This window comes from Penicillium diatomitis (genome assembly GCF_028827545.1).
Source record: "Penicillium diatomitis strain IBT 30728 chromosome Unknown utg000002l_segment0_segment0, whole genome shotgun sequence".
NCBI lineage: Eukaryota > Fungi > Ascomycota > Eurotiomycetes > Eurotiales > Aspergillaceae > Penicillium > Penicillium diatomitis.
This window is the reverse complement of record NW_026623174.1, coordinates 3,112,751-3,124,075: the sequence shown is the minus strand read 5'-3', so window position 1 is coordinate 3,124,075 and position 11,325 is coordinate 3,112,751. Positions and strand designations below refer to the sequence as shown.

The 11,325-nt window shown below is 51.4% G+C and overlaps 5 protein-coding genes across 5 annotated transcripts; 3 read left to right on the top strand and 2 right to left on the bottom strand.

Annotated features, from left to right (window-relative positions):
- Positions 1–773: 773 nt before the first annotated feature.
- On the bottom strand, positions 774–2,206 carry N7539_002173 (glycerol-3-phosphate dehydrogenase family protein; the record flags this gene model as incomplete). Its single annotated transcript, XM_056931776.1, has 3 exons — positions 774–829; positions 891–2,014; positions 2,145–2,206. The coding sequence occupies 3 exons, from the start codon at positions 2,204–2,206 to the stop codon at positions 774–776; spliced, it is 1,242 nt and encodes a 413-aa protein (XP_056793807.1).
- A 1,270-nt stretch (positions 2,207–3,476) lies between these two features.
- N7539_002172 (FAM207/SLX9 family protein) lies at positions 3,477–3,947 on the top strand (the record flags this gene model as incomplete). The annotated part of the gene is made up of 1 exon (XM_056931775.1): positions 3,477–3,947. The coding sequence occupies one exon, from the start codon at positions 3,477–3,479 to the stop codon at positions 3,945–3,947; it is 471 nt and encodes a 156-aa protein (XP_056793806.1).
- A 1,073-nt stretch (positions 3,948–5,020) lies between these two features.
- On the top strand, positions 5,021–5,893 carry N7539_002171 (putative nucleoside-diphosphate-sugar epimerases; the record flags this gene model as incomplete). The annotated part of the gene is made up of 2 exons (XM_056931774.1): positions 5,021–5,277; positions 5,389–5,893. 2 exons carry the CDS (start codon positions 5,021–5,023, stop codon positions 5,891–5,893), a joined length of 762 nt encoding a protein of 253 aa, XP_056793805.1.
- A 134-nt stretch (positions 5,894–6,027) lies between these two features.
- Positions 6,028–7,875, bottom strand: N7539_002170 (FAD-linked oxidoreductase; the record flags this gene model as incomplete). Its single annotated transcript, XM_056931773.1, has 1 exon — positions 6,028–7,875. The coding sequence occupies one exon, from the start codon at positions 7,873–7,875 to the stop codon at positions 6,028–6,030; it is 1,848 nt and encodes a 615-aa protein (XP_056793804.1).
- Positions 7,876–9,314: 1,439 nt separating this feature from the next.
- On the top strand, positions 9,315–11,273 carry N7539_002169 (putative ATP-dependent Clp protease; the record flags this gene model as incomplete). The annotated part of the gene is made up of 2 exons (XM_056931772.1): positions 9,315–9,783; positions 9,877–11,273. 2 exons carry the CDS (start codon positions 9,315–9,317, stop codon positions 11,271–11,273), a joined length of 1,866 nt encoding a protein of 621 aa, XP_056793803.1.
- Positions 11,274–11,325: the final 52 nt, after the last annotated feature.

Sequence of the window (11,325 nt, the reverse complement as noted above, 5' to 3'; positions counted from 1 at the left end):
ATCTAGTTTTCTAAAGCTGAGAAAGCTGCAGAACCTTTCCAAGCGAGTGAGATGCCCTGAAAGAATTGGCTGCGAGGGAGGACTGAAGAAGTGAGGTTGGAAAAAAAGAAAACAACCTAGAGTGCGGAGACACGCTGACCGATCCCCACGCCGACGGACCAGCTCTCCAGGCCGAGAGTGACATCATTTACGGGGATGCCGGCACACACCTTGGCAGGATATTCTTAGCGCCGTGTGGCTAGACCGCAACCGCGCAAAATCAGGCTTGGACCTCAGACCGTCCATTGGGTCGACCCTGGATGGAAAGGAGTCATGGTCCCCAGTCAGACCAGCAGGATCAAGACAAGTCGATTCCCCTGGTCCCTGGCGGTCAAGGTCTAGACCGTAACAAGAACCGACATTTCACGCCGAACAAGTTGTCTGGTTAATTTTGTTTTTCTTCTCTTTCTTTCCCTCCCTTTACTATGAGATCCTGAAGATGATGTCTTACGAAGAGTCCATTGGCTAGAAGTTCAATGCTCATAGTGGATATGTACAAATAGTAAATAGCGCAGCAACAAGAAAGGCCTGATCATCAGCCGAGCCCCAAAGAGATGTTAAAGTCGCGCATGGGTTTGTCGGGCATCATCGCAACCCTCATTTGACTCGGGGGCAGAAGTGGAAGTGGAAGTCGGGGCGCGAGAGGTAGGAGGGCTGTAGAGAAAACACAATCGGAGAATTAATGTCACGGCTAGGAGGCAAGAAAAAAGTGATGTAGGACCGGACTGGTGTCTTTACCGCTCGATGTAGGAAGGAATCTCCGCAACCTTCATTTGACCCTTGAGAATACCTGAAGAAAGTGTCAGTCAAGAATGAACCGTGAATGACAGACCAAAGAGCCAAGAACGTACGGTAGACGGCAGTGAACAAGGGGAAATCTTCTTCCAGGCCTTGCTTCTTCAGGAAGCTGTTGACCTCGACGGCGGTCAAGGTGCCCTGCAGCTTCTGTCCGTTGAGCTCGGATTGCTCGATCTCCTCGATGGGCTGGTTACGCTCGACACTCAATTTGGCACAACGGTGGTTACGGCCACCACTGCAACTCGTGATCAGATCCGCAACGCCCGCACTTTCCTCGGTGAAGGTACGCTGGTCGATGGTGGCACCAAAGAATTTGTCCCCAAATCGGACCATCTCCATGAGACCCACGCGCATCACTGCAGCCTTCGCGTTATCACCCCATCCCATTCCCTCCACCCATCCCGCAGCGATCGCCACCACGTTCTTCAACGCACCACTGATGGAAACACCGGCAACGTCGTTGACGACTCGGACGTGGAAGTACGGACGGTGGAAGAGCGTCTTGAGGATGTCGTGGTTGATGGGTGGATAGTCAGACGGCAGAGCTTGAAGCTTCACCTTGGAGATCTCACCACTTGTGTCCCGGTGCTGGAATTGCACGAGATCGACCTGGGATGAGGTTGGAGAACGCTGAGGAGTGGCCGCTTTCGAGTCCATGTGTGGGGGATCGTACGCGATCGAGGTCTCCGACCACTTCTCCCGAGCGACCTCGTTGGCGATGTTCGCACCGGAGAGGGCACCGCAATAGATACCCAGAGTCTTGCCGATCCTCTCGGAGAACAGGCTGACTCCTTCCTCGCTGACATCAACACCCTTGATGCAGGAGATGCCACGCGCGTACGGCAAGATCTTGCCCTGGATTTGCTGGCAGGTTTTCAGGATGAATTGGTGAGGAAGGTTGAACACGAGGATAGTGGCGTCCTTGACAGCGTCTTCAATCGACGGGTTGGCGTGCAAGTTAGTGGGCAGCGAGACTCCGGGGAGATACTTGATGTTTTCGTGAACGCGATTGATCACGTCGGTCAAGTTTTGAGGGCCCGAAACACTGGCATCGTAATGCGGCGAATCCTTTCCAATCTCAACCTTCTCTTCGAACACCCACATCTCCACTTGTTTGTCAAAGACATCGGAGTTCTCTGCTGCATTTTCGGCGACAATCTTGGCGATGGCGGTACCCCTGTACGAGTGAGGTTATTTAGACCATCGACCATGAAGATTGCAAGCCCAAGCTCGTGTCGGAGAAGACCAGCCCGGGGCGGACTGGTAGGTGGGAAGCGTTGTGTATGTTGATCCTTTCGATGACTTACCAATTACCGGAGCCTACCACGGACACCTTGTGCTTGCGCTGATACGGGCCGAGAGATCCCATCTTGAACGGCGGCTCGGAAGAAAATGATCTGCGTGCGGCGACTGGATCGGAAGAGGAAGCGGATTTAAAGCACGCTAGAGACGCCGACGGGGACAGCCGGAGTGAACAGCTTGTGGTTTGGGTCCGAGTGGCCAGAGGCAACCGAGGCAAAAATTTGGAAAGAGACTGGCCAGGAAAGCAGGTCCGAAACGGAGGGTATTTGGGAAAGAACATCCACAAGGGGCGGGAGTGGTGGTGGTGGTGGTGGTATAAATTTGTCGGGAATGGATGTGACAGGGCGGGGCCCGAACAGGTTCGGAGACCAGCAGCTTGGTGTGTTGACAGTTGGACAGTGATGCACTGATGTCAGACCGAAATCGAGAAAGTGTCTTTATTCCACTCGCTCAGAGGATGACAAAGAGGATACGAGGTGGACCGGGCTCGGGAAGGTTTATCAGGGTCACGTCACATGGAGGCAAATTCCCGCCGAAATCGAGGAGCTCAGTGGACAATAATGTCTGATCAATCCAATTGACGTGGACAATTCCTTTATCAAAAAGGAATCTGTCTATGGGCTATCTGTTCATACCTGTCTGATCGACATTTACACGTGCGACCGATAGGGGGAGTTCAACAGAGACTTGCTCTCCGTCGGAGTATGTATGCTTTTCTTATGGGAGGATGAACCTTAGCGTGCTTTATCTATCGCCGTTACCCTAGAATGGAATACTACCTTACTATCCATGATCGACGGCCTTGCAGTTGTAGATACTAGATTGTAGATTCAACGAGCTAGAGTCAGAAGACAACAGTCATATTGGAAGGTGTGAATGTACGTAGGGTAATTCATTAGAAGTAATGCCTAAGTGAAAGTTATATGGATTAGGCACTCCTGTGGACAGTAGAGTGCTAGAGAGTAGAGTGTACTGTGTAGTAGTGTAGTGGACTACCTACTAACTAACTGTAACTAACTACCTAGTAGTTAACTAGTACTTAGTACTTAGTAAGTTAGTACTTGTAGTCAGTTATAATTGATGGACCGCTCAACAGATCAACGGGCCAGATGAAGACCCCTCGTCCGGTGGGGCTTCACCGAAGGCACAACCAAACGATTGACTCGGTCGAGTCTCGAGTCACGCGAGGTCACGGGCCAAGGCGGCAAAGCACGGGCAGAGGCTCGCCGCAAATTTGTGTGTCGCTCTCTCTCACATGCACTGCACTGCTATCTTCGGACACTCCAAACTTATACTGCCGACATTCACAGAATCACTCCTCGTCACCACCAACAAAGATGAAGGCCAAGACAACGCGGTCAGCTCCAGTCAAGGCAAGCGCCTTTGGCAATGATTTTCGCACAAGCAAGAAAGACAAGCGCCAAATCAAGCATGCAACCCTGATGTCCAAGATTGCCAAAAATTCCAAAACACCCAAGAAGCGTCGCCCATCCAAGAAGCTGGTCGCTAACCTCGAGTCGCTCGCCGATGCGCTGCCAGAGGCCGGCCAGGACAACGCTACTAGTCAAGTCAATGTTATCAAACAAACAACCATTCGTCATAAACCCGGCGCCATGAAGCGACGTGAGAAGTTGGAGAAGGTGGAACGGGATCGATTCGCAAAGAACATGGCTCAATTGGCCACCATCCAGCCTTCTTCTACAGAAGTTGCGCCAGAATCTGCTTCAACCACCAATCGCTGGTCTGCGCTCCGCAACTTCATCTCGCAGACAATGGAACAACAACCTGTCTTTAAATCCAACAAATAAGATCGATTGACGCTTTTCTTTCCTCTCTCCTCTCCACTTGCGCCCCCCCCCCCCCCTTGGCGATTCCAAATGATACCCCCGTCGAATTTCAGTTCTGCCTGCATAAATATTCCGTTCGGCTTCGAAGCCCAAGGCTCTCGTCACGCGTGATGTAGTCGGTTGCCTGTCGTGGACCGAGAAAAGCGGGTTCTTGCCGATCACAACTCAGCGAAGTGAACGATGACTCCCATAGCTGCCACTGATAGCTAGAAGTGAGATCTTTGTTGCGCGCATTATGTCCCTCAGGTCTTCTACCTGTATATGATTAGCCGTATAATACCCGCAGGGAACCCGCATGCCCAGAGGCTCTCCACCCTGAGCATTGTGCAATGCGATCATTTTACCAATCCATGACTGACATTGCCACTTTCTCGATATTTTCATACTTACATTTTTTTTCATCGGTAGGATGATGAGTTGGGTTCCGAGTTGTGTGAGTAAGCCAGACAATGTTGATATGGAGCTACTCGTATAGACAGATCTCGTATGTCGTTCCACGTAAGTTGATATTGTGACTATATGGGTTCACTAAGCAGTAATGGTCGCTAACCTTAAGGTTACTCTTCAAACCTATCCATGATCCACACGATCCTGTACCCAGTCACATAGCTTAGCTCCATTTTACCAGACATTTAATGGATGTATACCACGAAGGTAGTAGGGATGCCGCTGTGTCGCAGCATATCTCACTCCCGCTTAGCGGCAAGGGCTCGGTGTTAATGGCGATAAGCGCTTTAGATAACCCACCAAAGTCCGGATCCCTGAACATCTGGACAATTGGAAACCACGCACTTGACCTGAATCGAGCTAGACCAGCCGTTAGAATCAACGGAATTAAATCTAAAAGCGCCGCCTTGATGACAGTGTCAGCGAGACAGAGCGCAACAGAAGCCTAATAGCTCTTTGTAAATAAATACTATCCAGACCTTTCGCCTTAGAAGTGCCGGGTTACATTTCAGAAGCAATCCCAACAAATCATTCCTACTGTTCCATTGTTTCTGACTCAGATATCAATCATTGAAGCCCTCTCTAATATGCACGTTATTTTGACTGGTGCGACCGGCCTCGTGGGCTCGGCAGCCCTCGTGGCGCTGAGAGCCCGAACGGACATCTCCAAGATCTCAATTCTCACTCGTCGGCCTGTTCCTATGTTAGAGAACAACACGGATGATCGTATTCAAGTGATTCTGCATGACTTCAAGAACTATGACACATCCTTGAAAGAACGCTTGCATGGGGCGCAAGGTTGTGTATGGGCGCTTGGGATCAGTCAAACTGCAGTATCCAAAGAGTGAGTTTACTGCTGTACCTATTCCTACCTGCAAAAAAAAAAGGATGCTCAAATCTGAAACATGCAATGGACTCTGTTGCGGATGCTGAAATGATGATTTCTGGCCACTAGCGAATACATTCATATCACCAAGGACATGACACTGCAAGCAGCCGAAGCGTTTCAGCAGCTCAAATTACATGATTCAGAAGATTTCAAATTTGTCTTCGTGTCTGGTGAGGGCGCTACAAGCAAGCCGGGACTCTTCACAGCACTCTTTGGACGGGTCAAGGGAGAGACAGAGTCAGCTCTGGCTGAGATGGAAGCCCAAAATCCCCGGTTCAAAGCCCTGATTGTCCGCCCGGCATATGTCGACCCGAGCGGCCACCAAGCGATTCTGCCGTGGATACCACAAGGGTCTGTTCTCAAGCAGTTCGGGGAGCATCTGTTGGGACCACCGATCAGGACTTTTTACAAAGGAATGCACAGCCCAACTGCGCCTCTGGCAGAGTTTTTGGCTGGATTGGCGGTTCATGGTGATAAGCTAGAGAAGCTCAGGGGCACAGGCGTGGAGTCACGTGGATCCAGTTTCATCGTCAACAATGCAGGGTTCCGAAGGATCATGGGGCTGCAATAATAATGATCTTTGGGACAGTCGAATGGTCATGTATAATAGCAAGTGGGAGTGTGTATCAACAGTTCATCTTTCACCCAAGACCCGTAATCGAGGCTGCATCTTCCAGCCTTACCCCCGTGCAGAGTCCCAACCTTCTAGTGTCCCCTACGGCACAGGCCCGCGTCATCCCAATCCTCACTACCGACTCCCTTGCGGGTGATGAAAAGCCCCTCAGGATCCCACTTTTGCTTGATGCGATACAAACGCGGGTAGTTGCGACCCCAGAACGAGGCCTGAAAGTCTGGCTCATACCCGTTGGCCTCGTTCAGATACGCTCCCATCTGATCCTCTCCTTCCACGGAACGAAGGATCGGTATCTCTACATCGGTCATGTTCCTTATGATCGCCGCCTGCTGAGCGGGCGTTGTCTCAGCGGCCTTCCATGATCTCGCAAACAGCAGATGCGAGATAGTCCTGCGCCAGGCTGGGTTGACGGCACTGTCAATCGTCTCCCCGTTTCTAGCAACAGCGCCCCCGGCCACGACGTGGCCGATGAACTCATGTCCAGGATCCCACTTGATACTCTTGATCGCGTTCGCCAGCCGCTGAGGCCCATTGGGGGTCAACATGAGGTCTTTCGAATAGAGTCGAGAAGCCAACATCGAGGTCCGGCCCGTGCTATCAGCCGAGCCACCGAGGATCAAGGTGGAAACGGTCGAAATAATAGATGGGAACGCAATAGACTCGTTCACGACCTGCACATTGCCCATCTGACGCAGCTTGGAGGCGAGTGGCTGGAACAGCGCATCGACTTCGGCGACGCTAGTTTTCTCGGTGAAGAACAACAACGCAAATATCGTGGATACGCTCTCGGTTGCGCTCAAAGGCAGATTTGGAAACCCATAGTAATAACCCGAGCCTCCGCCGTCATTGATTGAAGGAAGCGCCGAATGCCACTCTGCGAAAACGTCCCAGAAACGGGGATCACCACCCGCAGTCGTCATGTTAAAGTTGTATGCGACAACTGGGACGTCTTCAAATGTTCGGATGGTAACACGAGTCACGACCCCAAAGGTTCCACCACCGCCACCTCTCAATGCCCAAAACAGGTCCCTATTTTGGTACGCATTCGCAGTGACCAGCGATCCCTGATTCCGTTTGTCAGCTACTGGACCAGGCTTGATACGGGGTTTCTTTCGGAGGTTCTGCCGGTCAAAGGGACTTACATCGGCCACGACCACTTCAAACTCCAATGCATTATCGGATGCCAGGCCTTTCCACTGCCCAAAGGGAGAATGGCCGCCTCCTTGAATGTATCCGCCCGCTGCACCGACTGTATGGGCAGCGCCAGCCACGATAGCGCGGCCCTGCTTGGCAGCTGCAACGTACATCTCAGGCAGTTGCACACCGGCGCCAATTCTCATTGCAGTGCCTTCGCTTTTTTTCCCACCTTTGGGAATGAAGTTGTCCAGCATCTCAATGTCCGTCATACTATGTGTCAGAATTTGCAGAGACTCGGGCGCCGCTGAGCGTCCCAAAAAGTCATGTCCGCTATTCTTGATGACAAGTCGCAGGTTGTGGTTACCTGCAAACCGGACGGCATGTTGAATATCCTTTGCGTTTTGCACATTTGCTGAGAACAGCGAGATGCGACCTTGCTGACAGACACTATCCTCGGGAGACTCGACGTAGCATGACTGGTCGCGCTCCGGCCAAGCTTCCCAATTTTCCCATTGGATTGCCCCTGCCTGTGAGGAGCGCCAGACGGAGTTTGACCATGAATCTTTGACAACTTGACACGCCTCGGCATTATAATCAGGGACGTGACAGACGAACGCAGCTGGCCGCACTGCAGCCAAGTTCCCATTGAGGGTCTTGTTCAACGCTGTCCACTCCTTGGTGGATGGCCAGCATCTGTCAGTGGGCCGACAACGACACTCATTGTGATGGGGAGACCCGATTACTGCAGTGAAAAGCAGTGGCAGTAAGAGGGGGCCGATCATGACTGAAAGCTTTGGGGTGACTCTGTGAAGAAAATTTCACTGCGAATGAGACTGAAGCTCTCTCTTTATAGCCCAAGCTTATGCCCTCACACTTTTGTCCTTGGCCCCCTGCTCTCCCTACATCGACAGCTGTGGTAAGCAATGAGTATATCGCATTGATAGTTTCGGCATTGGCAAGGTCGCGCTAGGTTTTTGGGGCGCACGTTTTCTTCATTTGAGTATGGGCACCAGCTAGCTCAGCGCATCTTACAGTGGTAAGCAGAAAAAATTAGGCCTCCATTCGGCTGTGCTTATGGTCTCAAACTAGAAGGTTTAGGATGTACTAGTCTCTATCTAGATCAGCCACTCTCTGACAAGCCAATCATCCATGTTGTGTCTTGCCCCGATCTGCTACGGAGTAATGTTGGAGAACGGAAAAAGGAGATGTGATTGCAGTTAGCATGGTATATTATGGGAAGATGGGTAGACTGGTGGACCGTGCCATCAATGTGAATATCTTGAGATCTTCCCCAACCGGTGGAAAATAGCCCCTGGAGGAAAATTCACAGGCACATCCCAAGCGATTCAGATTCGAGGATTCTCGTACTCTGATCTGTGCTTGTTGTATTGACGGAGCTCGTTTTTCGCATCATAGTTATAGCTCGTGAAAGCACTCAGTCGCCCAGCCAAAGCCAACAGTGCCTTTAAACCCACATTTAACCGACTTGAGTGACTCCGAGTGGCTTGCAAAGGTGCAGTCTGCAGAACCTTAACAAGGGTTTGATCACGACGGTCGATAGTAAATCTTACAGGCCAATGCTTGTCGTTGTTGGTGACCTCGACGATGTTAATCATGTACCTGCATCGGGGCTATCTCTGGCTAGTTGCGCCGTTTGCCAGAAGAGAACGATTCTTAGGGCATAATGATGGACTTGGCTACCTACTGTATATAGGCGTGACGACAGCACCAGATAAGATACTGGTCTCACAATTCATACTATCCGAGCTTGACCGGATAGAAATAAGAATTAGATAGCATCCACTTTAGTGGATGGTATATTCATGTCCCTTCGTAGTAACTTTATCCACTGGTGCCTTTATCTTCCCAGGGTCTTAACCGCGGACGTCTGAAACCTTTTAATTTATAGATGTCCTAAAGCCAGACTGTTTCCAATACTCAGTCATCATTCAATCAATCCAAGGAATCTATGATATTATTGTCCATTTTCCTGCCAAATCGAGGAACCTAGAATCTAGCATATCTGACTGTATCCTTGCATCCTCAGCGACAAGTTCACCAGCCCGATCGTGTCGAATGCGGGTGGGTCCACCCCCATTCCTTGCCGTATCTCGTGCTGCGGGGAAAGCTCCGTATCTGAACGATCCCCTCCGCACCATCTCCTCATTCCATCTCCTTCTCTCTCACTGATTTCCTCACCAGCTGGCGCTGTCTTTGCGCCATGCAGTGGCAGTCATTCCAGCGTCAGTGCCTCCTGGCTCCAGCACGGGGACTACGCCGCCATCAAGGGGCTATCCGACCAGTTGGCCATGTCCGATGTCGGCCGAGTCCGGTGTCAGTTCCCCAACCGCGCATGCTCTCCTCATCCTCGACCTTTCCAACCTCATCCCAATTCCATCGATCAGATTTCACAACCCAACCTTTCACGGGCAGCTATGAGACAGGATTGCCAACAACAGGTCCTTTAGGATCCACACCAGCCTTTGGCGCCCCGCGCATCACTCCCAAAGTTTTGAAGCAGTATCTGGATCAGTATGTTGTCGGCCAAGATCGCGCGAAGAAGGTTCTCAGTGTAGCGGTCTTCAATCACTATCAGCGAGTGCAGGAGATTCGGCGTCGAGAGGAGGAGGCGGAAGAACTACTGGCCAAGAAACAACGAAGAGAAGCCTTGGAGAGCCATCCCTTGGAAGGTGAGTCACGTCCATCCATTTACTCATGCTGTAGTATTCGGCAGAGAGGCAAGAAGAACAACACAAGACTGACTATCAGCAATGGTTCGATAGATGAATATCCCGGTCAACAACGGACAGTTGGCACCTCGAACAATCAGAAACCGCACCAGAACAGCCTACTAGAGCAAAGGGATCTGGTCGATACATCGCCATTACAACTCGAGAAATCTAATATCTTGCTCCTCGGCCCCTCGGGCGTAGGAAAGACGCTTATGGCGAAGACGCTTGCCCGTGTGTTATCCGTCCCATTCAGTATTTCAGACTGCACACCATTTACGCAAGCCGGTTACATTGGCGAGGATGCCGAAACGTGCGTTCACCGACTACTAGCGGCCGCAAACTACGACGTGGAACAAGCCGAGAGAGGCATCATCGTTCTCGATGAGGTGGACAAGATTGCGGCGGCGAAAGTGAGCCACGGCAAGGATGTTGGCGGGGAAGGCGTCCAACAGGCTCTCCTGAAGATCATTGAAGGGACAACGGTGCAGGTTCAAGCCAAAGCAGAGAAGAACCCTCGATCAAACAGCCCGCCGAACTCTTACCCATCGAATAGCCCCCTCGGTTCGACGCCCTTCCACCCGCATAACAATACCCCAGCGGCCAAGGGCGAGGTCTATAATGTGCGAACAGAGAATATTCTCTTCATATTTTCAGGTGCTTTCGTGGGCCTTCACAAAGTAGTGATGGATCGAATCTCCAGAGGATCCATAGGGTTTGGACAGCCAGTGCGTGGGTCTTCAATTTCGAGCGGTCTCCCAGGAACATCCGATGCAGCGTCGGACGAGCCGCAGCCGATTCGGCCAGGGTCCGAAGAAGAGGCACTGTACAAGACACATCTGCCTTTTTTCAACTCCGCCTCGCCCAGTGCTCAAAGCACCGATCCCACATATTTTAATGCTCTTGACCTTCTTACACCTGCAGACCTGCAAAGCTACGGCTTCATACCTGAGTTGATTGGCCGGATCCCAGTCAACGCTGCCCTCTCCACCTTAACGCAGCCACTTCTCCTCCGAATTCTCACCGAGCCTCGAAACTCTCTCATGGCGCAATACACAACGCTATTCTCTCTCTCGGGTATCGAGCTTCGATTTACGACACCGGCTTTGCACAAAATTGCAGCCAACGCCTTCAAGATGGGTACTGGTGCTCGCGCTCTTCGAACAGAGATGGAAACCATATTGAGTGATGCCATGTTTGAGGCACCCGGCTCTAGCGTCAAATTTGTCCTTGTGACAGAAGCAGTAGCTGATCGCAAGGAGCAACCTGTCTATCTTGCTCGCGGCCAAGGTGGGAAATTTCATGCCATGATCTCTGCCGAGGAAAGCGAGTGGGAGGAAAAGACAAGTCGTGGCAAGAAGAAAGAGAGTAAGGCCAAGGCGGTGAATGGCCCTGAAGACGTCCACCATGCCGCAAACTTCCAGGAATATCGCAAGCGCGCAACGGGATAAACCAGGAGGCGGGCTTGCTGGAAATACGCATCTTGTTCGGAATGTCGCCGAT